Source organism: Psittacula echo (assembly GCF_963264785.1).
Source record: "Psittacula echo genome assembly, chromosome: 3".
NCBI lineage: Eukaryota > Metazoa > Chordata > Aves > Psittaciformes > Psittacidae > Psittacula > Psittacula echo.
Window position 1 is genome coordinate 6452192 of NC_137736.1, and position 26139 is coordinate 6478330.

At 45.9% G+C, this 26139-nt stretch overlaps 2 protein-coding genes across 2 annotated transcripts; one reads left to right on the forward strand and one right to left on the reverse strand.

Annotated features, from left to right (window-relative positions):
- Window positions 1-8763: 8763 nt before the first annotated feature.
- LOC308218766 (trypsin I-P1-like) lies at window positions 8764-12838 on the forward strand (the record flags this gene model as incomplete). Its single annotated transcript, XM_080613142.1, has 5 exons — window positions 8764-8803; window positions 9220-9388; window positions 9964-10217; window positions 11831-11967; window positions 12689-12838. 5 exons carry the CDS (start codon window positions 8764-8766, stop codon window positions 12836-12838), a joined length of 750 nt encoding a protein of 249 aa, XP_080469268.1.
- A 586-nt stretch (window positions 12839-13424) lies between these two features.
- Window positions 13425-25840, reverse strand: LOC308218505 (lymphocyte function-associated antigen 3-like; the record flags this gene model as incomplete). The annotated part of the gene is made up of 6 exons (XM_080612682.1): window positions 13425-13433; window positions 13707-13785; window positions 17484-17580; window positions 20723-20971; window positions 21620-21916; window positions 25786-25840. The coding sequence occupies 6 exons, from the start codon at window positions 25838-25840 to the stop codon at window positions 13425-13427; spliced, it is 786 nt and encodes a 261-aa protein (XP_080468808.1).
- Window positions 25841-26139: the final 299 nt, after the last annotated feature.

The window sequence follows — 26139 nt, forward strand, 5'->3', positions numbered from 1 at the left end:
TGTTCTCCTCATGTGTCAGCGCCACTGCAGCTGCTGGCTATGCTTTTTTTCCAGTTAACTGGTCATACTGGGCTTGCTTAAATTTCCTGGAAGAGTCAAAAGGACAGAGATATTCCTGGGTTCTGTTTTTTGACTCCCACTAACCTCAACTGGCACTGGAATTGAAAGTCCATGAAAAAGCTGCCAAAGTTGCCTATGGGATGTTTAGCTGTCTCCTAAAAAAGAAAAAGGAAATAGTTTGAGTAAAATGAAAGGGTAAAAAAAGCAGAGAATAGGTGAAATGTGGGGAAATTCAAAGGAAATCTGACACTGGAGGAAAGCGAGAAGAAAAGCAGGGTATGAAGGAACAAGTGCTCTTTGCCTACAAAGGGGTTTGTGCCTGGCTGTCTCAAATGCTCTGTCACTGAGCTACATCCTCGGAAGGTCATTGAGATGGGCACAGTACACAAAGAGGATCAGATTGTAGTTTTGTGTCCTATTGCTGTTCAGCCTGGAGAAGAGAGCCTGTGTGGAGACCTCATAGAAGCCTTCCCAATATAGTGAATAAGAAAATTAAATAAGACTCCATTTACCAATAGAAGAAAACCTCCAGGTTAGAAGGTATAAAGCATCAGCTTACCCCAAAAACCTTTGATGTGAATACAGTCCTGGGGTACACCTCCTGCTGCAAACAAGTCTCTCATTGAATGCAGTGATGCTGCAGCAGAATGCTAGCAGCTCCAGGGGCACAAGAAGGAGGAGGATTGGAAAATGGAAGGCAGCTGTGTTAGACACTATCAATGGACAAGCAATGGCAGGTTGCATTTCTAGAAAGCTGTGTTCCCAGTTCAAGTATTCCAGTCAGCCATATCGTCATTGGACTCAGATAATGTGAACACATTAGCCCAGGCTGATGCAAGGTCCTGGGAAAGAGGCAGATGGCGAGACCATGGGCTGGCAGAGATAAAGCTTCCCAGGAGCATGAAGCAGAGGAGTTTCTGAAGCCAGTCCTTGTACATCTCACAGAGCTTGGTGGTGGAGGCACGACTAATTCTCTCCTCCCAAATCTCTGCCACACAGGAGGAGCTGATAGAAAGACATCTCACCTGACCCAGGAACATCAGGTCCCTGGTTGCTGGAGGCCAGCAGAGTGGCTGGGGAAGGGGTTTGCATCTTTTGCTCTTTGTATCTGTAATGAATGGTCAGAGACAGGCTCCTGGTTTAGGATGTTCCAGTGCAGTGGTCTCCAAAGTGGGGTGCAAGCCCACTTGTACACCCATAGGGGTGTACTAGACAATCCACTGGGGTGTGGGAAGAACACATTACAACTTCACTATTACACAGAAAACATTAGAATTTCAGTATTATATGCCTATAATTCAGCATTATAGGCATATAATTTCAACTACTAAATATAGCTGTACTTGGGGTGGGTGCTCAAAACCAGTTTACTGATAGGGCTGTGCAATCGGAACTGTTTGGAGACCACTGTTCTAGTAGTTTCAACAAGTACCTTACATGTTCTCTTACATTCTGGTATAACATCCGCTGCCAGCTCTGCAGAGCCTTCATGTTGTCTTTCATTTCTTGACTGCCAGGGTTTCCTTCCCCTTTTGATCAGACCCCAGCAAATTAAACCTGTGCTGATGCTCTCATAATGATGCAGATGTGGATATTCTCACTGATGGCAGCAGCTACGCAGTGGAAGAAAAACAAACAGCTGGATATGTAATGGTAACAAATAACAAAATATTAGAAATTACAGCACTGCCTAGTAATACTGCTCAAAAGGCACAGTTCATAGCTTTGACTTGAGCCTTAGGATTAAGCCATGGAAAAAGAGTCACCATTTATACTGGTCCAAAGCATGCATTTGGAGTGGTGCATGCCCCTGGGACAATTTGGAAAGAAAGGGCATTGTTACATTCAGAGGGAACTCCAATAAAACATGGATCACAAATGATGAAACTCTTACAAGAAGTTCTGCAGCCCATGGCCTTAAGAGACCAGCGGCTGACACGGGTTTTCTGTCGGCGATGGCTGCAGACCCCGTCCCTCTGAAAGCGAAGGCGAGGGACTGGGGCTGCGGAGGGGCTGGAGGAGAGCCCGAGGTGTGAAATGCAGGAAGGGGTTTGAAGTCAGCGCAGGGGAGAAGGGTATCCGGAGCAGCCCCTGCGGGCAGGCAAAGGGAGCCACTGCTTCCATCCCCGGGCAGCGAGTGACGGGCAGGGCAGCTGCAGCCGGGCCGCGGCTCTCGCGCCGCCAGTCGGCTGTGTCCGGCCTTTGTCCGGGTCTCTGTGTCCCCGGTGCTCCGCGCGCACGAACGCGCACCTCGGGCGCCACCTCCAGGGCCTCGAGTGCCAGCGCTCATCGGCAAAGCGCCGACCGGGAGCTCCTGTTGATGCGCTTCAGGCGTGGGGCGGTCTCGCGTCTCCAACGGTACCCGATGACCCTCGTCTGCGCCGTCATTGCAGGCTGCGTCTGCAGCTCAGCTCCCTGGCCATTCAGTCTCACAGACGGGGACTTCTTCCTCGCACCCTTACGTTTTTAGGGCTTGATGCCGGGCTTCTTGTGCATCCGTCAGTAACTGCTTTCAAGGTATTGTATTATTCTGATGGTACGAAGCAATGAGCAAGGCAGCAGGTTCGCACTGGAGCTTGCTTGGGCAAGGTTGGCAATGGCTCGTGCCTGAGCCAGCAGTTATTTTTCAATGTGATGCTGTTGCTGAAATTATAAATTATCCTTCATTGTTGGTGGCTTAGATTTGTTGTGCAAGCCCCCACATGGCAACCCGCTATTGGCAGAGACGGGACATGTAGTGGACAAGGTAAAGAAGTGGGAGATGGAAGCGGTGTGGACAGGCCACAGTTTCAGGCAGGATTTCAGTGTGTGCCTCGTTCTTTGGCTTTTGCAGGTGCTGCATGGTTGTCCCTCTTCTCAGGGCTGCTCTCAGTCCAGTCTCCACTCATCTTTTGATTGATCCCTGACTCACATGCAGGACCTTGCACTTAGGAGGCAAAGGGAAGGAAATAAAGGAAATATACATAGCATCAGTATCTGTATAGGGAATGTGTGTTGGGTCTGGCTGGGATGGAGTCAATTTTCCCTCACAGTGCTTTGCTTGTATTTGTATCTAGAAAGGTGCTGATAACACACCACTGTTTTGGCTACTGCTGAGCATGCTCCAACAGCATCAAGGCTGTCTCTCCAAAGCCACCCCTTCCCTGCCACACCTCCTACTCCAAAGGCCGGTAGGCTGGGTTTGGGCAAGAGGCTGGGAGGCGACACAGCCAGAATAGCTGACCCAACCTGACCAAAGCTATATTCCATGCCTTATGACATAATGCTCAGCAGTAAAAAGCTAAGACAAAAGATGGGGAGAGAGGACATTCATTATTAACGCATTTCTCTTCCAAATGCTTAAATGCCTTCTAAGGTGCTCTGAGGCCCTACTTCCCAAGAAGTGGCTGAACATCACCTGCTGATAGGAAGTAGAGAATCAATCCCTTTATTTTCCTGTGCATCTTCATGTGGCCTTTGCTTTTTCGTTATTAAATTGACTTTATCTCAACCTGTGAGTTCTTCATCATATTTTCTCGCTTCACCCCTGTCCTGCTGAGGAGGAGGAGTGATAAATGGGTTTGGTGGGCACAGAGCAGCCAGCCAAGTTCAACCTACCATAGGACGCCATTTTAAATATCCTTTCACTATTTGATCTTTTCAGTGTGCAGATAGGTCCTGAGAAGGGGTTGTTGCTTAATTTTAGGGCTTCATGGTCAAAAGCACAGAATGCTTATGAAAAGAGCTTCCTAATGTCCCTAAAACAAATCTGCAAAGCTCAGGGAGTCTCTGTAGTCCTGCCCATTTCCTTGTAGCTGCTTCTTCTGTAAACGATGAAGGATAATCCAGAGCTGATATATATGATCCCATCACAAATTTTCTGTGAAATTCCCCTAGTAAAATGACACCACTGTGAGAAAATACGGCCTTAAATGTCTCTTGCTTGCAATATGCTAGCCCTTCCTTGTTGTCTGAAGCTTCATACAGCTTGACCCATGAAGCCTCCTATGAGAGACATGGAAATGAAAATCAAGGAACTGTCTGTCATCTCTCCCTTTCACTCATTTGAATTCGTGGCCTATAAGGCTTTTCCTTTTGGCAGGTTGCAGATGAACGTTAAAGTGGAACAAGACTGGTCTCTGCTGGCCGTTCTTGGAAATTGCCTTATGAACATGGCCTGAGAAGGCGTTAGCACCACATAGAAACACTCCTTCAAAACCAGTACTGGGGTGATTCGCTTGTTTTTAAATTAAAGGCACCATGGGAAAGAGAGCCTGTTAGAGACAGTGAGGACACTGAGCTGTAGACCGGAGAATGAGACAGAATCATCTTCAATGAATTGTAGTAGAATGGTCTTAGACCCTGAATAAACAGTGCTGAGATCAGAGGCAGACTAAGACCAAGGCCAGCAAATAATATCTCACTGTTATTATTTAGGCAGAGACAGACAAATAAAATCCTAAACGTATTTCTAAAACTATCTCAATTGAAACGAAAGACAAATGTCTGCAGTCATTGACATGAGTAGTCACTTAAGCACATAGTTTTGCTGCTGTAGAAGACAGGATACTGAAGGGGCACCTGAAATCACCTTCAGTATCTTGCATTCTGCAGTCCTATATCTTAGACTAAGCTGAAACTTTTAGCACTATGTTTCCCATTCCCTTCCCTGGGATATAAAGAGCTGTGCCCACTGAACAGGGTGTAAAATGAGTGAAGGAGAAGTGGTTCCACCCATGAACAATCCTAGAGAGAATCAAGCAGTGCTGTGAAAATGGTGGAGGTGGTAAACAAAGCATGTGTGCCATCTCAGCAAGTGTGTGCTAACACATACTAATTCAGCATCATTAAGGCATGCACGGGCCTTGAAAGATACCTAAGCTAGCCATGACAGAGCCAAAGGAAATAGTACCCAGCAGAGCAACACCACCCAGACACACAAGCTTCAGGCTGCCACTCTGCTTACCAAGACCTGCTCACTTCCTTTTCAAACATGGTCTTCCTGTATCAGTCCTCTGGCTTGAGTGACAGACACCACCACCACCAGGGACTTTCCTTGACAAGTCTGGTTGAATTAGTAATTTAAGTTAGCTTAACAGTCACTCCGAACTGAGAACTTGCAACTGGAAGTGAAACCTCTGACTATGTAATTCTCAACCAAAATTAGCAGGGAAATTAGTATCAATGGAAAGGCATGGCTCCTTTTTTGCCAGGACTGCAAGACACAGCATACTGCAGCAAACGGCTAGCATTTTAAGAAGTGATTCTGGAATTAATTTCCCCTTGGAGCCCTAAATACCCAGTCTGCTTTGCAGCACTGTACACAGAATTTCTGGACCTTATTTGCACTTACCTCCAGCTACCATTCATCGCTCAGTTCCCCTCAGTTCCATCTTCTTGGTCCAGCTTGACACTCTCTTCTCCCTTCTCTTCCCCAGGAACCAAAAGAGGATCAAAACCATACTCTTGAAGAGCACTGAATCCTCTTGAAATTTATAAGTCTAGGAATTAATTTTTCTAAGCAGAGAGGCACAGTTTGTCTCTCTAACTGCTAGGGGAAAAAAAGACAACTTTTGGGACTCACAGGCCCATCCTCTGATATCCAACAGGGATAAAGCAGAAGGTGCAATAAACCCAAGTTTTGACCCAAGATTTATATTTGGGTTACATAAAACTTAACAAAGTAGAAACTTAAATAATAGAATCATAGAATAGTTAGGGTTGGAAAGGACCTTAAGATCATCTAGGTCCAACCCCCGTGCCATGGGCAGGGACACCTCACACTAATCTATGTCACCCTGTCCAAACTGGACCGCCAATGATGGAGCATTCACAGCACCCTTGGGCAACCCATCCCAGTGCCTCACCACCGCCACAGTAAAGAACTTCAGATACTGGAAGGCTACCATGAGGTCTCCGCGCAGCCTTCTCTTTCCCAGGCTGAACAGCCCCACCAGAGCAGGCCCTGGTCATGAGGCGAGAGCCCGCCACGGCGCTCACCGCCGGCTCGCCCTGCCTGCACCAACAGCCGCACCAGTCCCTCACCGCCCGCCTCATTCACCGCGCTCCCTGGGGCAGGTTTTTAACCACTCAGGGCTGGTGCCGCCCCTCCTGGCTCCGCCCCCTGTGAGTCCCTGCTCGCCTCAGGGGAGCTGCCGGCTCCTGGGCAAGGCCTGGCGAGGACTCGAGGATCCCCCGGTGGCTCTCGCCGCTCTAAATGGAGGTTCCTGGGCGCTGAGCTTCCCCCCTCTCAGGTGTTGAAGGCGTCCTCTCTCGAGCTGCTCACCTCAGCAATTCACCCTTGAGCATAGGATACACCAATTTCATGTCCTTGCACTTAGGCCACAGTTCAAACTGCACCCAAAGACAATGGGAGCACACAAGCTCACCTCCTCCTTGCTGCTTTGGTGTTAGTGAATTCACCTGCTACTGCAGGTTGCAAGCCTGTGTTCCAGCAGCAGTGTGCCACATAGGGCATGCCATCAGCTCCTTGCAGTCTGCCAGGTGTTAGCAGCTCCTGGCTTTAAGGCATAGATACAAGTGTGCTCAGGAGATAACCATGCTGTCTGTTAGCGTCCCTGTTGTCCTTAGCTTTTACTGCTCCTGGAAGCTGGTCCTCACAGCTCTAACTGTGCAGCTCCGTATGAAGTTTTAGCTCTTGGGCACCAGTGAAGTTTCTTTCAACTCACACAACTGTTTTCACACTGTAATCTGTTAAATATTGGTCCCAGGAGTTGCTCAGGCAATGATAAACTGGGGACGATGTAACTTTGTAAGCAGCACAGATAGATCCAGGACTGGGTGTCTGCAAACAACCGAAAGTTACCCTGTGCACATCAGAACAACACAAACCTGCCTTGACAGCTGTGGTTGGAGTTTGGTGCCCCAAATCCATGACATCAATTCTACACCGGCACTTGAGCTCTCATTTCTTCTGGGATTAACAAGGAGCAACGTTTCCCCAGGCACTGCTGCTGAAGGTTAAATACAGCATGAAAAGGAGAGTAAGGGATCAGCTGGGGTGTGTCTTCTCACCACAAGTACTCAGCAGCAGCTCCTACTCATTTTCAGTTTCTGTCATTTCCAGCAATCAGCTCTCACCATCAGCATGAGCTGGGACTCCAGGGTGTCAGAGGGCAGGCTCACTTCTGGAATGCAGTTGGCATTTTCTGGACTTAAGCTGCACACAAGACACAAGCATTCTTTAGTTACTGTGCAGTGGACATTTGGAGGGAGGGACGTAGGAATGGCACTGCAAATGCTGTTGCCAGAGCTGGCAGGAAGTCACATCAGGTTATTCTCCCAAATGTCTGCCTTCACATCCCTATGGGGAAAAAACCCAAGCTACTCATCACAAAACCCAAAGAAACAACAATGCCAAAAGGACCCTAAGCTTCACTTTTGCTGTGAAAACTGCAAAGGACAAGGGGGAATGGCCTCAAGCTGCACCAGGGGAGGTTTAGACTGGAGATGAGGAACAGTTCCTTCCCCAAAGGGTGCTCAGGTGTCGGAACAGGCTGACCAGGGCACTGCTGGAGTCACCATCCCCAGAAGTCTTCACACACAGTGGAGGCGAGGCCCTCAGTGCCCTGGTTCAGCAGTGGCCTTGGCACTGCTGGAGTCAAGGTTGGACTTGATGATCTTAAAGGTCTTTTACAACTGAGTTGATTCCATGATTCTGTGAACATCTGTGCTTCTACCAGTGGGTAGAAGTTTCTCACACACAGCAGATGTTGTGAGTCACAGTTTAAGCCAGGCCAGTAAATAAGCACCACCCAGCTCACCCCTCCACTTCCCCACCTCCTCCTGGCAGAAAAAATGAATGAACATAAAATGCACGGGTTGAGATAAGAACAGTTTAATAAATAACAAGGGGAGGGAATATGAAATGAAAAGGGGAAAGGAAAAACATTCAGTAAACACAGGTGATGCACAACACAATTGCCCAGCACCCATTGGCCGATTCCCAGCCTGACTCAAGCAGCGATCGTCCCTTCCAAGGGACTCTGTCAGTTACTATACTGGGCATGGTTTGCTGTGGCATGGAATGCCCCTTTGGCTACACTGCGTCAGGCGTCCTGTCTCTGCTTCCTCCAGGCTTCCTGTGACCCTCCTCACTGGAGGAGGGGTAAACATTACTGAACACACTGATGTTCTAGTTGTTGCTATCAGCATTATGCCCAGACTGAAGCTGAAACCCACTAGGAAGGAGAAAAAACCCACACCTGTTACAGCTGAAACCAAAGACTGTGCAAAGTGAGTGGGTGAAAGCATATAGTGAGACACTGTAGACCCTGTTGGTTTTGGTCCATTATCTAGAATATTCAGCTTCCAGCAAAAAAATGCATGTTTAAGAATGACACCATCAGCACAGAGGAATCTCAAAGGGGTTTGAGGGCTGCTCTCAATAGTTGCTGCAAAGAACAATGAGACAAACGAACAGCTACACATCTTCCAAAGCCCAGATGTATTTTTAAATTGAAGGGCACCCTCTGCAATAATTTAGAATAGCTCCCTATTAGGAAAGGTTTATGATTAACTGATCTATGGTTTGTACCTTCTGCCAATGCCTCTTAATCCCCACATTTGGATCTCCAAATTTTCCACTGTGTACTTTTTGCCTGGAGAAAACCTTGGACAAGAGATAAGGCCATTTTGAAAAACGTATTTCTAGCAGCTCATGCTTCCAGTCCACCAGTTGGGCTGTGGGGCTGTGTCACCACCATGAAATACATACTGTTTGTTGCCTTTGTTGGCGTGGCAGGTGAGCGCACTTTTTACTTCTCTTCTTGTAATTCCTAAGGAAGCTCATTTCCTGAGCACGTTTGTAAGGTATTTGATTGGGGGAAAGTGAAGCCCAGTTTCAACTTGCAAAAGTTTTAAGGCAGTGCATTACACCTTCTTTTGTCTGCTGTCTGATCAAAATGGCTTGTGTCTCAAAATGGGGGATGGAATGACTTCATAGGGGTTCTTGACCCGGGAGTTTTGAAATGAGTTCAGAGCTTCAAAAATAGACAGCCTCTCTATTAAGGTCTATGAAGTATAAAGATACAACCTCTGGCCCATGAAGTCCTAAAGTTGCAGTAAATCATTGGACTATGGGCAAGTCAGATGCTTCAGTCCCAGGGGCACAAGATTCCTTAAGCTAGATGTTGACATGTGCCATTTCTTATCTTCCAGTTGCCTTCCCCGTCAACAATGATGATGATGATGACAAGATTGTCGGAGGCTACACCTGCACAGCAAACTCTGTCCCATTTCAGGTGTCCCTGAACTCTGGGACTCACTTCTGTGGAGGCTCCCTTATCACCAGCCAGTGGGTCCTGTCAGCAGCTCACTGCTACAAGTAGTAAGTGGGAAAAACAATCTTCTGTAACCTACTTCTTTCTTCCAGTTCACTTCCAGCAGGACTTCCGAGCTGTGAGATCCAAGTATGTAAGTGAAGCCGTTCAAGGAATGGGCATCTCATTCAGAAAGCTTGGATGGAGCATCGTAAGGGGTTTTCCACTCCTGCAAACATTTCTGCAAATGCAGGGCACTTTCTGAAATGACAGTGTGACAATTGAGCAGTGAGTTACAGGCTGTGATTTCTTATGAATACCATTAATCTTGCTAAAACTTAGGCACTGGAGAAGAGGGAAGGGAACGAGCTCAGCGTGACAGTTTGTCTTTCCCTGAAAAGCTTGTATAAAGCACTGTTACGTATTCAACTTGTCTCAGCTCAACAAAATAAACCTGCAGAAATTCACCATCTGAACTGTGAATGGGTAAGATCTCAGTGTGGATTCCTAGGACAGGAAAGGTAACCTTGCATGAAAACAGCTGTTATGACAGCTGTGTTGCAGTGAGTGCATAAGGTGACAGGGAGGTTCCTTGTAACTTGTTGGTAGCCATGAAGTATATGCCATTTCTTCTGTTTTCCAGTTCCATCGAAGTGCAGCTTGGGAAACATAACCTGGCACTCAAAGAATCGACACAGCAGGTGATCAGAGCATCTAAAATCATCCGTCACTCTGGTTTCAACCCTGAAACACTGGACAATGACATTATGCTCATCAAGCTTGCCACACCAGCCCAGCTCAACGAAGCTGTACAAACAATTTCTCTGCCTACCAGCTGTGTGACCGCAGGCACCGAATGCCTCATCTCTGGCTGGGGAAACACACGCAGCAACGCTAGTGAGTACCCTGTGGGAATGTATAGCATCATGAGGGCCTGGGAGACATTTAAGTCACAGTTAACAGTGCAGGGAAAAGAACAGGCAAGTGTTGTGGGACAGGCCTTTTTGAGTGACCAGTTCGTGTAGGACAGTAACCATGTAACTACTTTAAAAGCAAGACTTTATGAGGTGCTTCCTCTGATTCTTTGTTATGGACATGGAACTGCTTAAGTCATCCATGTGTTGTTCAAAATGTCATAGATTTTGTGCCATAGATTTTGTGGTCTGGAGCTGTCAGTTGTGCAGCGCCAAGCACTAGCAATTAACTAATGTCAATAGAGTTGTCGCTTCTCTGAGCTTAAGATGAAAATACGTGACTGTGGATCTGAAACGACTACAAGAGAGTTCCGTTTTATTACACCCATGGTCAGAGGTGTGAACAGTGACTGGTGTCTAACCCACTGGTGACAACGAAACCTGAAGCGGTGAGAGGATGGTTTTCCTGCAGCACAGGTTTTCTCCAGTATATGTGCTTCACAGTAGCTCTGAGCTCCAGACCTGACAACTGGTGATTTTCTAGGAGACTGTGGTGGTTGACCTGAGCGGGATGCCACGTGCCCACCAAAGCCTTCCCCCCACCCCTACCTTCTTCCTGGGCTTAAATTTACTCCCAAATTCTCTACCTCCTCTCCCGCAGCAGTTCAGGGAACGGGGGCTATGGTCATCTCATCACACATCTCTGCTGCTCCCTCCTCATTCTCTTCCCCTGCTCCAGCATGGGGTCCCTCCCATGGGAGGCAGTTCTCCATGAGCTGCTCCAGTGTGAGTCTTTCCAATGAGCTACAGTTCTACATGAACTCCTCCAATGTGGGTCACCTCCACAGAGTGCAGTCCTTCAGGAACAGACTGCTCCGGTGTGGGTCCTTTCCATGGGGTGCATCCTTCAGGAACAAACTGCTCCAGCGTGGGTCTCCCACAGGGTCACAAGTCCTGCAGCAAACCTGCTCCAGCGTGGGGTCCTCCACAGGCTGCAGGGGTGTATCTGCTCCACCATTAACGTCCATGGGCTGCAGGGGGACAGCCTGCCCTACCACAGACTTTACCACAGGCTGCAGGGGAATCTGCTTCAGTGCCTGGAGCACCTCCTCCCCTTCCTTCCTCACTGACCCTGGTGCATGCAGAGCTGTTTCTCTCACATATTCTTCCTCCACGATCCCACTGCAATTGTGCAGGGGTTTTCCCCCCCTTCAGTGTTACGTTATCATGAGCAGGGTACCACTGTTGTGGATGGGCTCAGCCTCAGCCAGTGCTGAGTCAGCTGGCATTGGCTCTGTTGGACACAGGGGAAGCTTCAAGCCGCTTCTCACAGAAGCTACTCCTGTAGTCCCCCCACTACCAAAACTTTACCATGAAAACCCAATCCAGTACCACAAAAATCAGTGTGGCTGCAATGTAGAATGGTGGACCCATGGCTAGAACCTGTTCCATCCATGCTGTGATTGCTGTTCAGAGGAGAAGTGACAACTGCAGAACCAGGATGTTCAGTGGTTACTTTTCTGCGCAGACAGCTCGTTCCAGGCTCTGAAATGAACTCAGAGATGTTATCAACCATTTATCCCTATTTTCTTGTAGATGCGTATCCAAATACCTTGCAGTGCCTGAATGCTCCTGTACTCTCCGCAAGTGCATGCAGCAGTGCCTACCCTGGTGATATTACAAATAACATGATATGTGTAGGATTCCTGGAGGGAGGAAAAGACTCCTGCCAGGTAAAGTATCTGCCTCTCCTTTCCCCTGTGTTTCTCTCCTACCTTTTTCCAGTGGAAGAGGCTTTCATATTAGAGAATTACTATACTAACTGCATTGTCATGTCTGAAGGTTATCGGTTTTTTTAACAACAGTGGAGGTGTAGGAAGGAAGTTCCTTATTGCGTGAGGCTGGGTTTCTAACACTCAGTCGTTGCCTCTTTCTGAGACAGCAGTACCTCTGCACTGAATTTCTAGAAGCAGCCTTCAGCACCTCAGGCTATTAAAAATGGAGGAGCAGTGCATCAGAGAGTGGATAGTAATCATTGTGACTTTAGAGCTTAGGACACAAATGTTAGTTTTGGATTTACCAAAATGAAGTAGCCAATATGCCAGGCAGTCTGGCAAATGGCTATACCTGACAATCGCTCTGCGTTTGACATGGACCTACCTCCCTGGAAATACTTGGCAGAATAATGTTTAAGACACACACAGCCTAATTGTCTGCCAAGGACTGCATCTGTCAAAAATAGGCAGCTTACTCATCCTTAGCTGTGCTGTGCTTGGAGCTAAAGCAGGCACAGTAGCATCAGATGGAGAGTGCTAATCAGAAATGACCTTTGTAGAACTTCTGTATAGAAAAACCATGATGGAGCTCCCTCAGTTGTCAGTGATACCTGGGATCTCTGGCTCATCACTTATGCTGGTACCACTTGCTGACCATGCATATCCTTTGTATGCACAGAAGGATTCCGGCGGTCCAGTAGTCTGCAACGGGCAGCTCCAAGGCATTGTTTCCTGGGGTACTGGATGTGCACAGAAAGGCTACCCTGGAGTTTACACTAAGGTCTGCAATTACGTCTCCTGGATCAAAGCAACCATTGCTGCCAACTGAGACCCTCCCGTTCTACGTGAGCTGCCTTTTCTCCTCAACTTTTTCTTCTGTCTTGGGACTGGGCATACAAAATTTATGAAAAAATAAAGACTTTCAGGCATCTCTTCTTTGTGCAGCATTTCTATGGGTAGCCCCATAGGCTGTGATATGGAGGACAGGCGCAGGGAATGGCACTCTGATAAGTTATTTAAGCTCTGTAGAGCCACTCAACTAGCACGATCTCAGAACATTTTGTAGACTCATATTCAGGAGTTTCAGACAGTTACAGGCAGCTGCTTCTGGAGCAGAACACCTTTTCTGCTTGTCAGCACATCTCAGTGCTATGAAAACTGCCAAAAACCATTGAGAGAGCGCCCTGAATAACACAGGCATCATAAACCTACTGTAGAAACCCACAGGCAGCAACACAAATGCTCCCCATTGTCTCCCACTCCCACCTCCAACAATATGACTTAACGTTCCCTAATGGAACTTCCCTGAAAGGAATAAAACAATCTCTTACTAGGACTTGTTCTCCTCATGTGTCAGCGCCACTGCAGCTGCTGGCTATGCTTTTTTTCCAGTTAACTGGTCATACTGGGCTTGCTTAAATTTCCTGGAAGAGTCAAAAGGACAGAGATATTCCTGGGTTCTGTTTTTTGACTCCCACTAACCTCAACTGGCACCGGAATTGAAAGTCCATGAAAAAGCTCTCATTTCTTCTGGGATTAACGAGGAGCAACGTTTCCCCAGGCACTGCTGCTGAAGGTTAAATACAGCATGAAAAGGAGAGTAAAGGATCAGCTGGGGTGTGTCTTCTCACCACAAGTACTCAGCAGCAGCTCCTACTCATTTTCAGTTTCTGTCATTTCCAGCAATCAGCTCTCACCATCAGCATGAGCTGGGACTCCAGGGTGTCAGAGGGCAGGCTCACTTCTGGAATGCAGTTGGCATTTTCTGGACTTAAGCTGCACACAAGACACAAGCAGCTGCTTGCATTTCAAGTGAGCCTCTACTACTTGCTATTGAAAACTGCCTATCCGGACACACACTTTTCACAGAAAAAGTGTTTATTCTTCTTTAGTTACTGTGCAGTGGACATTTGGAGGGAGGGACGTAGGAATGGCACTGCAAATGCTGTTGCCAGAGCTGGCAGGAAGTCACATCAGGTTATTCTCCCAAATGTCTGCCTTCACATCCCTATGGGGAAAAAACCCAAGCTACTCATCACAAAACCCAAAGAAACAACAATGCCAAAAGGACCCTAAGCTTCACTTTTGCTGTGAAAACTGCAAAGGACAAGGGGGAATGGCCTCAAGCTGCACCAGGGGAGGTTTAGACTGGAGATGAGGAACAGTTCCTTCCCCAAAGGGTGCTCAGGTGTCGGAACAGGCTGACCAGGGCACTGCTGGAGTCACCATCCCCAGAAGTCTTCACACACAGTGGAGGCGAGGCCCTCAGTGCCCTGGTTCAGCAGTGGCCTTGGCACTGCTGGAGTCAAGGTTGGACTTGATGATCTTAAAGGTCTTTTACAACTGAGTTGATTCCATGATTCTGTGAACATCTGTGCTTCTACCAGTGGGTAGAAGTTTCTCACACACAGCAGATGTTGTGAGTCCCAGTTTAAGCCAGGCCAGTAAATAAGCACCACCCAGCTCACCCCTCCACTTCCCCACCTCCTCCTGGCAGAAAAAATGAATGAACATAAAATGCACGGGTTGAGATAAGAACAGTTTAATAAATAACAAGGGGAGGGAATATGAAATGAAAAGGGGAAAGGAAAAACATTCAGTAAACACAGGTGATGCACAATACAATTGCTCAGCACCCATTGGCCGATTCCCAGCCTGACTCAAGCAGTGATCGTCCCTTTAAGGGGGCTTCGCCAGTTTCTATACTTGGCATGATGTGCTTTGGTTTGGAATGCCCCTTTGGCTACACTGGGTCAGGTGTCCTGTCTCTGCTTCCTCCAGGCTTCTTGTGACCCTCCTCACTGGAGGAGGGGTAAACATTACTGAACACACTGATGTTCTAGTTGTTGCTATCAGCATTATGCCCAGACTGAAGCTGAAACCCAGCACTGTATCACCCACAAGGAAGGAGAAAAAACTACACCTGTTACAGCTGAAACCAGGACGCTGTGCAAAGTGAGTGGGTGAAAGCATACAGTGAGACGGTGTAGAGCCTGTAGTTTTTGGTCTTATGTCAGCCTGGGCTTTTCTACTTCGGATAAAGCTCAAAAAATTGCATGAATTATGCTAAAGATTTCCAGCAATGGTGGTTACTTAAACCCAACCGCTTACTATTTGTGAAAGCTGTTGCTTTTTGATTTGGAAACAAAGTCAATGATATCAAGTGTTAAGGAATTTTCAAAACCACTTCCTATGTAAGACTTCTGCATGCATTTTAGTTTTAAATTACACAGGAAGAATGATGCGTACCGGATGAACTGGTAGTTTCTGGGAGCAGTTTTAGCCAGTTCTTCCAACCAATCATTTTTTTCCACCATTATTTTCCATATTAATAACAGAAAGCAAGCCTTTGTCCAAGCAGGAAAACAAGCTACAGGTTTACCCTTACCCTGATACACATGACAAAGGACATCTTTGTGTGGAAACTTCTTACAAAGAGGTAGACAGCATCATCCTGGTAAATCCCTTGAAGGTGCAGTGGAGAAAGGGTTGTGACTTAAATATACAAATAAATAAATCACTTCAAGTTAATGATTAGTTTTGGGGATCATTTACTAAATTTAAAGTGTAAGAAATGTAAGTATGCGTTACAAAAAGATGTGACAGGGGTTTTTTTAGCTTATTTAACATAGCTCCACCCCTGTCAGTGTTCAAGGCCAGGCTGTATGGGGCTTGGAGCAACCTGGTCTAATGTGACGCATCCCTGCCCACAGCAGGGTGTTGGAACTTGATGATCGAACCCTAGCCATTCTATGATTCTATATTATATATTAATGTACATGTAATATATATCCAGTTCCAACCCCCCCTTCCATAGGCAAGGACGCTTCACAATAGACCATGTTGCCCAGGGGTTTGCCCAACCTGGCCTTTAACACTGCCAGGGGTGGAACATTTACCACTTCTTTGGGCAACCTGTTCCAGCATCTCATCACCCTCACAGGGAAGAACTTCTTCCTTATATTGAACCTGAACTTCCCCTGTTTCAGTTTAAACCCATCACCCCTTGTCCTATTCCTACAGTCTCTGATGAAGAGTCCCTCTCCGGCATCCAGAGCCAGCAGTGTACCCTGGCAGCAAAGGCACCCAACAGCTGTATTAACATGGTATTCTTTTCTCTTTGATTCTTTTTGAGCTTCAGTGTATGTATGACTTCAGTTTTCAAGTTTTCTTTCCAGTCACAAGCAGCCTAAAAACATATTGTTCTTTGTATAGCAATGGGTAGATTGACATTCTTTTAGAATACTGTGAAGCAGAAGCTAAGACAAAAAAGGAACCTTAAAAGTGCAAAAAATATCAAAAGTTCTAGAATAAAGGCCAGAGATGAGAAAAGGCACCTGGGTTTGCTGAAGGATCAACTACCCTTCTTCTGTCTGTAAACAAGTAGTGATCTAACATTGCATAGAAAGCTAAACAGTTTTTGATTTATCTACATTCCCGTAAATGGACAAGTCTTTGTTAGTTTCTAAATACGATAAAAAAGACCTTAACTCTTACATTTTGTGTTAGTGTCACTGTCCTTTCTAAGAAAAGAAGAGCAGACACTGGAAACAGTTCAGCTGGCCTTCAAAGCATCCACTGGATGACCTCAGTGCTTGTTGGAAAACCTCCAAGAGAAAAGGTGGCAGCTTCTTCAGTGTTGAATTCTACAGCTTCTCTTCCATTCTTGTTTGTTCTACAAAGCAATTATTTGATAATGAATTAAGAGATGAAGCAAAAGAAAAGCACACAGGTAAATTATTAGGTCTTCTTTTCTGGAAACTGAACTGGTTATACACAAATACTGCAGGCTTTAAATACTAATAAAGTGTAAGATGAATTAAGACATTTCACATGATCCAAAGCAATCCATTTACAACAGGTAGGCGAACCATGGTATCTGATAGCCAATAGCCATTTTACCCAAATTATCTGTATATGGTTAAAAACATTTCCCTGCAACTGCAGCACGTTAAGAACATTTATTCACTTATTGCCAGCCGCCTGCTAAGCAGCTGGTAGCGTGTGAGGTTGCCCTGACTCTATGTCTTTAGATCATTTAACTAGGCATTAAAGACACTGCTTTTATGCAAAGGTTCAGGTACAGGCTTAGTATCAGCTGTGCACCACCACACATGCATGTGATGCTGCTGCTATTTCTTCCACACAGTAATGTCAGGTGATTGTTGAGTTTTCTCTTTTGAGGACTGCAAATAGAGCTCTTATTTGACAAGCAAGGGAACTGGAAGTAAAGGGAAGTTACAGTGCAGGAAGTTAGAACCCAGCAAGTTCAAGACTACATGCCCTACATGCCAACTTAACTCACTGCATGCAACATGCATCAACCTCTAACCAGGCTGATAACCAATAAAGCATACGCAAAGCTCACATCAGTGTGTCTGTCCTGGTGTACACAGACAAACAGTAAAAAAGGAACCAACTGGATGTGCCAAGGCAGCATTATCTAGTCTTTGCTCCTCTTTTGATAGCCCTACCCATCCTTTCCGCTAGTCTCTAGCTGAGCATCACTCCAATCTAGGATAAGATGCCAGCAGTCTAGGAGAGCAGCATATGGTAACATATGGTACTCATCTGTGTAGACAACAAGAAAAAGAATTATGTCCCTAGTTTAGTTCTCACAAGGTTCCTGTATAGGACTGAGGTATTTTTTATTTGTATCTTTAAAACCCAAGCAGGTTTACTGCTTTACCTGTGGGTGATTTATACCAGCTTGATGGCAGGACTGAAGAACGTGATCGAGAAGCCAGCCTGGGGGGAGGGAGCTGCTGTTTGTGTCTATGCAGTGAGGGCCTGAATATGAAATTAGCATCCCCCTCATTTTATAGCTGTGGCAATAAGCATCAGGTTTCACACTCCCTACAGAACATGCAAAATGTTCTGTCCCCACAGAGCTTGCAAATAGTACCAAAGAAAGCACAGTTATATATGATGCCCTGACGTTACATAATATTTCAGATGCTAAACCTAAGTGTGATGTAGGAGCACAGTTTGGCCAAGTGTGTGCCTGTGCAAAGCAGCACATCACACAAGCCAGGAATAATTTGCCAACTTTCATCACTTGGTCTTCAGTATTACCCACTGGCAACTAACAGGATTTGACTTGGATATCATAGCCTCCTCTCCAGATCTACAGCCCTGTTTTAGGTCTGTTTCCTTGTTTCATGAGTTTCATTGGCAGTTTCATCTACATCACTGAGTCAGGTTTCTTCTAATCAGTCTTAACTCACTCCCACTCATCCATGTTTTCTCACATTTGTACATGACTGCTGGTAACCAGAGAGAGATCAACACCTCCCGCTCCGCTGCCCCCTTTGAGCAAGGTACAGACTGTGATAAGGACACGGCTTTCATTTTGCAAATAACAAAACTACCTTTTCCATCCATTCCTTTCTTCCCTCGCCAAGTTTATTTGCTATAGCTAACCTAATTTCACATCCCACCAAAACTTTGTTTCTTCACAGATGTTCTATTTGTCAAGTACTTTTAAACTAGCTATGCTCTATGTAGAGCAGGCGGTACTGTCAAAGGCTTCAGCTCTGAGAAATCAGCAGGCTGAAAGTGCAGCAATTCTTTACAGTGTGAGAAAGTAACAGCTTCATGCAACACATTTCATAGGCACGTCTCAGCCTGTCCTGCTATCCCTGCAACAGCCTCCCTCATCCCCCCAGCCCTTCCTGTCTCCTGCCCTTTCTTCTACCTTTGATTCCGTCACTGACCAGCATTCCACCCCTCCAGTGTCAGCCCAGTGCTCTTCAGAGCCCTTCATGATCTGATTTAACCTGTTAAGTCTCACAGGCCCAGATTTTTCTGCTGAGTCAGTTTCCTGCTACTTGAGTTAGTTTAACTGCCTCAGAGGGGTGTGATGAACATAAAAGCTGTTCCAAAGAGCAAGACCCCCACTTTTACTGATAGTAAGTGCCTAGATTGGCTCAAGCCATCCTACAAATTATAGTCTCTGTGGAACAATTTTCATCCATCTACAGGAAAGACAGATCTCCCTAGAGTCAGAGTAAAGCATGCTTGAGCTATGGTAAACTAAAGCAAGCCTCTCTGACATAGAATAGTTGATTGCCATCATTAGATGGATTCAAAGTTCAGCAACAGTTCTCAGTATCGCCTAATCTACATAAGCTTTGCAGACATATCAGCAATGAGAAAGTTTTATTACGTATTTACCTACAGTTTCACGTCTGAAAAATCTTACACAACTGCAGTGAAATTCTTTCCAAGCAGGTCAACCTGCACTTCAACTATGTCCCTTAGGAATCGAGGGATTCACAATTATTGATGGAAGCTGATTTCACTTCTTCATGCTGCCACTGAATCTGTTAGGCTGATGAAATTACTTCTATGACCACCACCTAGCTATTATGCAGACCAAAATCTTTGAGACACAGCACTATGCTTTAACTATTCCAACTGGTAGCTTCCTGTCTCATGGATATTAGTTGAGCACAGCAAGTTGTTGGATCAGATTCAGCATAAGGTACTCAAGAGGCCTTGGTATAGGCCTGTCCTAGCAACAAATACATCTTGAGGGCAGGCTTTATGATGCTATGAAAAAAAGGTAGTTAAGGCACACTCAGGTAGGAACGGGAGAGGCCATAAACACTTGGTAAATAGAAACACATAGTAAATGAAACACCTGGTCTGAAGGAGAAATATGCAAATACAAACAACAACATTTCCCACTACACAGAGCCCAGTGTCTGAACGCAAAAAGTTTAGTATATTACTTCTTTCAAACCTATTGCCCTTGCCTAAGTTGCACTGGTTTCTTCTGTTGTGTTTACAATACATCCCAGAGTCAGAAACTTCCTAACATTCTACAGAAACTCAGTTCAGTAATCTTGAAGCATGTTGAGCTCCATTAGGAAGTACTATACATACCTCTTTTGCATAGAAATGCTACTATTACTGCAACTGCCATGCAAATAACAAAAGCCGCAATAAGACCATCTCTGCTTCTTTTGTGATGGCTGTCTCCTTTAAACAAATAAAATAAGGATTGGTCAGTTAGAAAGCAACTGTGTGCTACACTACTTCAGAATAGATACAACCCTGAGTATCTTTGTAGGTATCTGGGTTTTAAAAAGTAACTTCAAGAAATTAATGTGCCAGAGTCAGTTATTAGCAAAACCCTACACCAGCTCTGGGAAAGTTAGATGATAAATTCCTTAGTACAGTGAAGGCACATCACCACTTGAAAGGCGATGTCCATCCCATTTTTTTGGCCTATGAAAGGCTGAGCCAGAAATCAGACAAATAAAATTTCATCAAACATCTTCTATTGGGTTTGCAAGCAAGGTTTTGGTAGCAGGGAGACATCACGGGTGGCTTCTGTAAGAAGATACCAGAAGCTGCCCCCATGTCAGACAGCCAATGCCAGCTGGCTCCAAGATGGACCACTGGCCAAGGCCAAGCCCATCAGCAACAGTGGTAGTACTTCTGCAATAGCCTATTTAAGAAAGGATAAAAACTGTCATGCAACAGCAGACAGAGGAGTGAGAATGTGCAAAGAGAAAAAGCCCTGCAGACACCAAAATCAGTGAAGAAGGAGGAAGGAGAGGAGGTGCTCCAGGCACCAGAGCAAAGACTCCTCTGCAACCTATGGAGGTCCATGGTGGGACAGATATCCCCCTGCAGCCCATGGAGGTCCACAGCGGAGCAGATATTCACTTGCAGCCCATGGAGGGTTCATTACCTTTTTTACCTGAAAAGCACTGAGTCAAAGAGATTTCAGAGCTCCTTTCCGTTTGAGAGAATTTAATGAAGCAGACAGCTTTTGTGGAAGCACCAACATCCTTCTTAGTGATGAAAACTTCTGGGATGTCACGAACGATTGGTGGTATGCTATTCAACTTCCATGTGTAATGCAGAGGCTCTGAGAAATCTGCTGTGCATTTCAACGCAAAGGCATCCCCGCTGTCATTGCAACTTGCTTCAGGTTTTGAAGGGGGAGCTAGAAAGACGTAAAAAACCAAAAACCATTCTGTATTACTTTGGTTATAAACTGCCTTGAATTTTAGCACAGACAACAAAAGCAGCAGGAGGGTGCATAGATAAAAATATATGTGTGTGTGCGTGCCCATGCACATCTGTGAGAAATCTGTTTCTAAAAGCAGCCCTGTTTGTGGTGGTTCTGTGCCTAGTTCGAGACTCCTCACGGTTCACTGTCAAGAGGATTAATACACACACTGGTCAAATATATTTCTCAAAGACTACAAGTAAAGCTGTGTAGATCTGCACAGGATAATACCAAAGATATTTAACTATGTATAGTATGCCTGAAGGAACATCTTTAGTAGACATCTAATGCCTGGGATAACTTGGGCCAGCTTGCTCAAAGAGTTTGGTTATCTACCTGAAAGTAGATAGCGTGCCATCTACACTCATTCTAGAAATCATTACAAGGTGAGCAATGACAGGCACATGAATTAGATGCCACCTTTGGAAATTTGTTTGAAGTGCCAAAGCAATTTAATAGAGCCAAAAGAATGGCCTCTCACTGCTTCCATTTGCTTCCCTGACAAATAAACAATCCCCTTTCTAGCCTTCTTGAAGTGAATAAAGTGGTGCAAGTTCTTCATGCAGTTCTTCCACTACTTACGTAGCACAGTAAGTGTGAAGGTTAAGAGAGAACTTTCTTTCTGAGCATTGAAGTACTCCAGTACATATACGCCAGCATCACTGTTCTGCAAGTTAAATATAGTCAAGCTGCCATTCTCCTCATTAAGGAAGCTTCTGTTACGGAAAGAAGAAAAATACGTCGTGTTTTGTCCTTCCCATTCAGCCACTTTATCCTTGTTTTTCGTCCAAATTATTTCCTCTGGTTTTTTTTCTATATTCACTGGAAAAGTAAAATTTTCTCCCACAACGCCAAACAGGTCCTGGCAGCAGATGCCTGCTACAGGGAGAAAAAAGATAATAAAGTTACCTTAGCAATTGTTTTAGACACTCTTGCTTGACTAATACTGTATGCATTACCAGATACATTCAAATTTAGGTTAGAAGCACATCACAATGCTGATAAATAAGGCATGCCTCAGTTAAGTATTACTCAAACCTGGCCTTTCTGCACAATTGTGTGACAGGCACCACAAAGGGATCCAGTTTCCACATAACAGTCCCAGGTAGAATCACTGTCCGAATCTTCTTCCCTATCCTAAGCTTCTCTATCCTCAGTACTTTCCCTTTATTCACTTGAATTAGGCCTCCTGCCTATGGTCTGATGAAAAAGATGAAATGAAGAGTTGTCATCACCAGCAAAATCTGTCTCAGCACTCTGCTGCAGAATGCCCAGACGGAAAATCTTGCACAGCAAATAAACTGCAATTTTTCCAGCATGAGTATCCACAGAGTTAGTAAAAAGCACACTTCCAATACAAAGTTGCTACTCTGTTCAAAGCATCTGCTCTGCAATCATGGGGATCCTGGGGACTTCCCTTGGAAACCTCACTTCATCAAGTTTATGTTAACTAACTTCCCAAGCAAAAGCAGGGGGCTGTCCAGAAACCCTTACTGCTACGAGTGTTGAATCAATTGCATTCTGCTCAAAAGACCTAGACATTCAATACAAACAAACACACAACAACAGAAAAGAACAGTAAGAGATTTTCCCTAGTTTTTATTAAGGAGAGCTACATGTGCTAAAAAATTCTACTCATCTAACAGATGTTACGACATTCTGCTGTGGGGAAGGGATGCTGTAAACCATTAGCACCTCTGTGTCCCTGCCCCCGTCCTCAGCAATCACTTCCTACTTCTCCTACTTCTGAATGGCTCTAACAAAGAAGAAAATCACAAGACTACTGCCATGGCAGACATGTATGTGGACACTGACAAAAACATGGCAATACCAAGTTCAAATTACACTTGCAATAAGGACTTGATTCTACTCCACTACTAAGTTGAAGGAAGGGCGTGAGTATAAATACAGCAACTGCACACAGTGAAAAAGAAATATTTCACAAGCTTATTCAAGACGATTGCTCCCATGTGACAGCTACTATTTTGGGTTTACTTTTGTGGATTTGGGGGGGGGAGGGGGTTATTCCTAAATGGCATCAGGTCAAGAACTCATCAATTCCTGTATCATTCTGTGCTTCCCTCCCTTTTCAAGCCATCTTCATACGAAAACTTACTACGGCTCATAAAATCATTGCAGATACTGCAGCTTTATCACACCAGAACAAGTCAGTTCACTGTGTATGAGTCCAGAAAACAAACTGTAGCCCATCTCACTCCACATCCTATCTCCTTTCCATAGGAAAGCAGTCAGGAGGTCAGCATGGCCAGTCATTAAGATTAGGTTTCCCACAGGCAAAGAACAATGCTTGACAGCATACTACAGCATTCTGCTCCTTGGCCTGCTGCCACACCACAGAAACTTTCTCAGACACAGAATGAAGACAAGCAATGGGAAACACACTTCTGTGTGCTCAGGTAGGGAACTTCATGCCCAGAAGGTCTTGTCCAGGCCTTACTTCTTAAGGACCATCCAATCTGCAATGAGTATGGTTCTCATGCCATTACAGTTTCTACTTTTGTTGTCTGCACTTACACAGCAGCCTTTTCCAGGCACAGGAACTGGAAAAGTAAAGAGAGAGGGCTCAGCTACCACTCCCACATCTTTTCATGACAACCCTGCTGCCTTTGTCTTCTCTCCTGCTGAGATAGATTTAAACATTTCACTTGCCCCTGCTGTTCCAATATGACCATCTCTTTCCACTCATCTCAATTAGCAATTTCCAGAAAAGCACAGAACCCCGGATCTCCAAACATTTGTCTTTGGAGAGCACAAGGCAGCAGGATGCTGTGCAAAATGAAACACTCTTTTGATGGGATGAAGCTTGGTGTCTTGTTAGAGATTTGTTTCATAAAGGCAATGCTTAGGAGTGTGTCTTCATCAAGAAGTCCTCTCTTACTGCCTAGGGACCTACAGTGTTCCTAGCATGGAGAAAAATTCCCTGCTCTACCAACTGTGAAACTGCCTCTCATTAACTTTAGCTCACAGACCCACAGCCAAACTGAGGTGGCTTAATGTATCAAGCCACAGTGGCTGTTGGCACGAGCAAGGTAATGCAATTCCCTCCTGGGAAGAAAGCAGCCATTTCCCAGATACCAACAATATAAGCAAGGAGAGCCACCACTCCTCAGCCCACCACTAATAACTTCCTAAGCCTGGGTATTGATGCATGTGAACTCTCTGTACCTTTGCTCTCAAAAGTTAGTCACAAAAGTTAGGCTGGAGTTACAAGAGCAAGGTTGTTTCTTCTTCAAGCCCAGAAATGAGACTGGAAGAAAGCAGAGCTGAAAAGAAAACACATTTTCCCTCCATAGCTGCTGCTTGGTACGGGGGGATCACTGTCCTCTTCAGTGCAATCTTGTTTTGTTGGCTGGTGAAAAAATGATATCGCAGCAAGGAACTCAGAGCTCCCAGGAGTAAGACAGGATCAACATCCCCTCCTCTCCTCTAAAACCAGGGATCACTCACTCACTTTTCTGCTATGCTGCACTACTGCCAATCTTAACAAACCTCCCACTCAATGCTGACAGCTTCCTTTTCTTCAAGGAAATAATGTATAAGGTCTCCATCATTGTTTCAGCTTCTAAAGAAAACAAGTGTCATCGTGTGTTTCCTAAATTTCCCAGGGATTTTCCCCCCTCTTTTCTACTTCATTTTATAACGGGACAGATTTCCCATTTCACAGCAGTTAACCTCTGTGTCGGACAAACACCTTTAACCACACTTGTCAACTCTCAAGATCCAAGGAGCCTGTGCATCAATCCAGAGATGATCCTGGCTTTCCAAGGACTATGACCATTAATCACATTAAGCTAAGAAACTCTCAAGTAACATTTTTCACTCTGCGTCCATCCTGTAGCGTTAAATGTCAATGGAAAAAACGCACCTATTTGGTGGGGTTTTTTTGGTATTAGTATAATATCACAGCCACAGCTCTGGAGACAAAGATTTATCAAGAGCTTTTAAGCAGGCAGGACAGGATTCTTTTTTCCTTTTGTGAGAAATTGGACAGGGCTTTGAACACCCTGCTCAAGTGGACGGTGCCCCTTACCCACGGCATGGAGGCTGGACCTAGATGAGCTTTAAGGTTCTTTCCAACCCAAACCATTCTGTGATTCTATGCAATTCAGGACTTCCTGTTGATTCAGGAAGACCCAAGAGTAAGACAACAGGACAACACAATCGGTGTCAGCTTTATGCTGCTGACGACTGATCTTCCAATTCATACCATTTAAAACTATGCTTAGCGTTTCTATCAGCAACCTACTGAACTAGCCACATTCTACAAGCAACACGAACTTCTGAGAAGTCCAGACTTTCCCCCATTCATCAAAAAGGCACTGGGAGCTGCTCTAAGGTCTCCCCGGAGCCTTCTCGTCCCCAGGCTGAACAAGCCCAGCTCTTAGCTTTCCTCACAGGAAAGGAGCTTTATCGCCCTGTTCATTACGGGATTCCAGTACACGCGAGAGGAACTGGTTCTGCCAAGCACCTCCATTCAAACGGACTGGAAGGCAGGAACCGCCCTTCGGCGCCGCGCTTCCTACGGACTCCTCAACTCCGGAGCACACCGCAACTTACTAAGCCGCTGCTCCGGAGGGTAACGGGCGCAGAGCTCCTCCGCAGGGCTGCCGCTAACACTCGCCGCCCGCCCCGACGCCAGTGAGGGGAGCCGGGCGGCAGGGAAGGAGGGAAGAGAAAACGCGGAGGGCTCAGGAAGGGTCCGCCACGACGCCCCCCTCAAGACTTACCTAGGAAGTCCAGGAAGACCAGGAACCGCATCAGCAGCGGCACCGCCAGCCGCATGGTCTGGTCTGGTCTGACCGCGCCGCGCAGCCCGGCCGGCTGCTTGCTCTCTCTCTTCCGCTACCCCACTCACAAGTGTTGCTCAGCCTCCCCTCCCTCGCCTCCTCACTCACAAGCACCACCCACCCTCACAAGCACCGCACAAATACGAATCTCAGGGCGAGAACAGCTCAGCCGCCTCTCCCCGCCCCTTTTTCTCCCTTATTCCCTCCCTCTTTCTTCCCCCTTCCCTCTCCGCGTCTTTATCTCCCTTTCTCCTTCTCTCGCTATTCCCTCCTCATCTCCCTCTCTCCATCTTC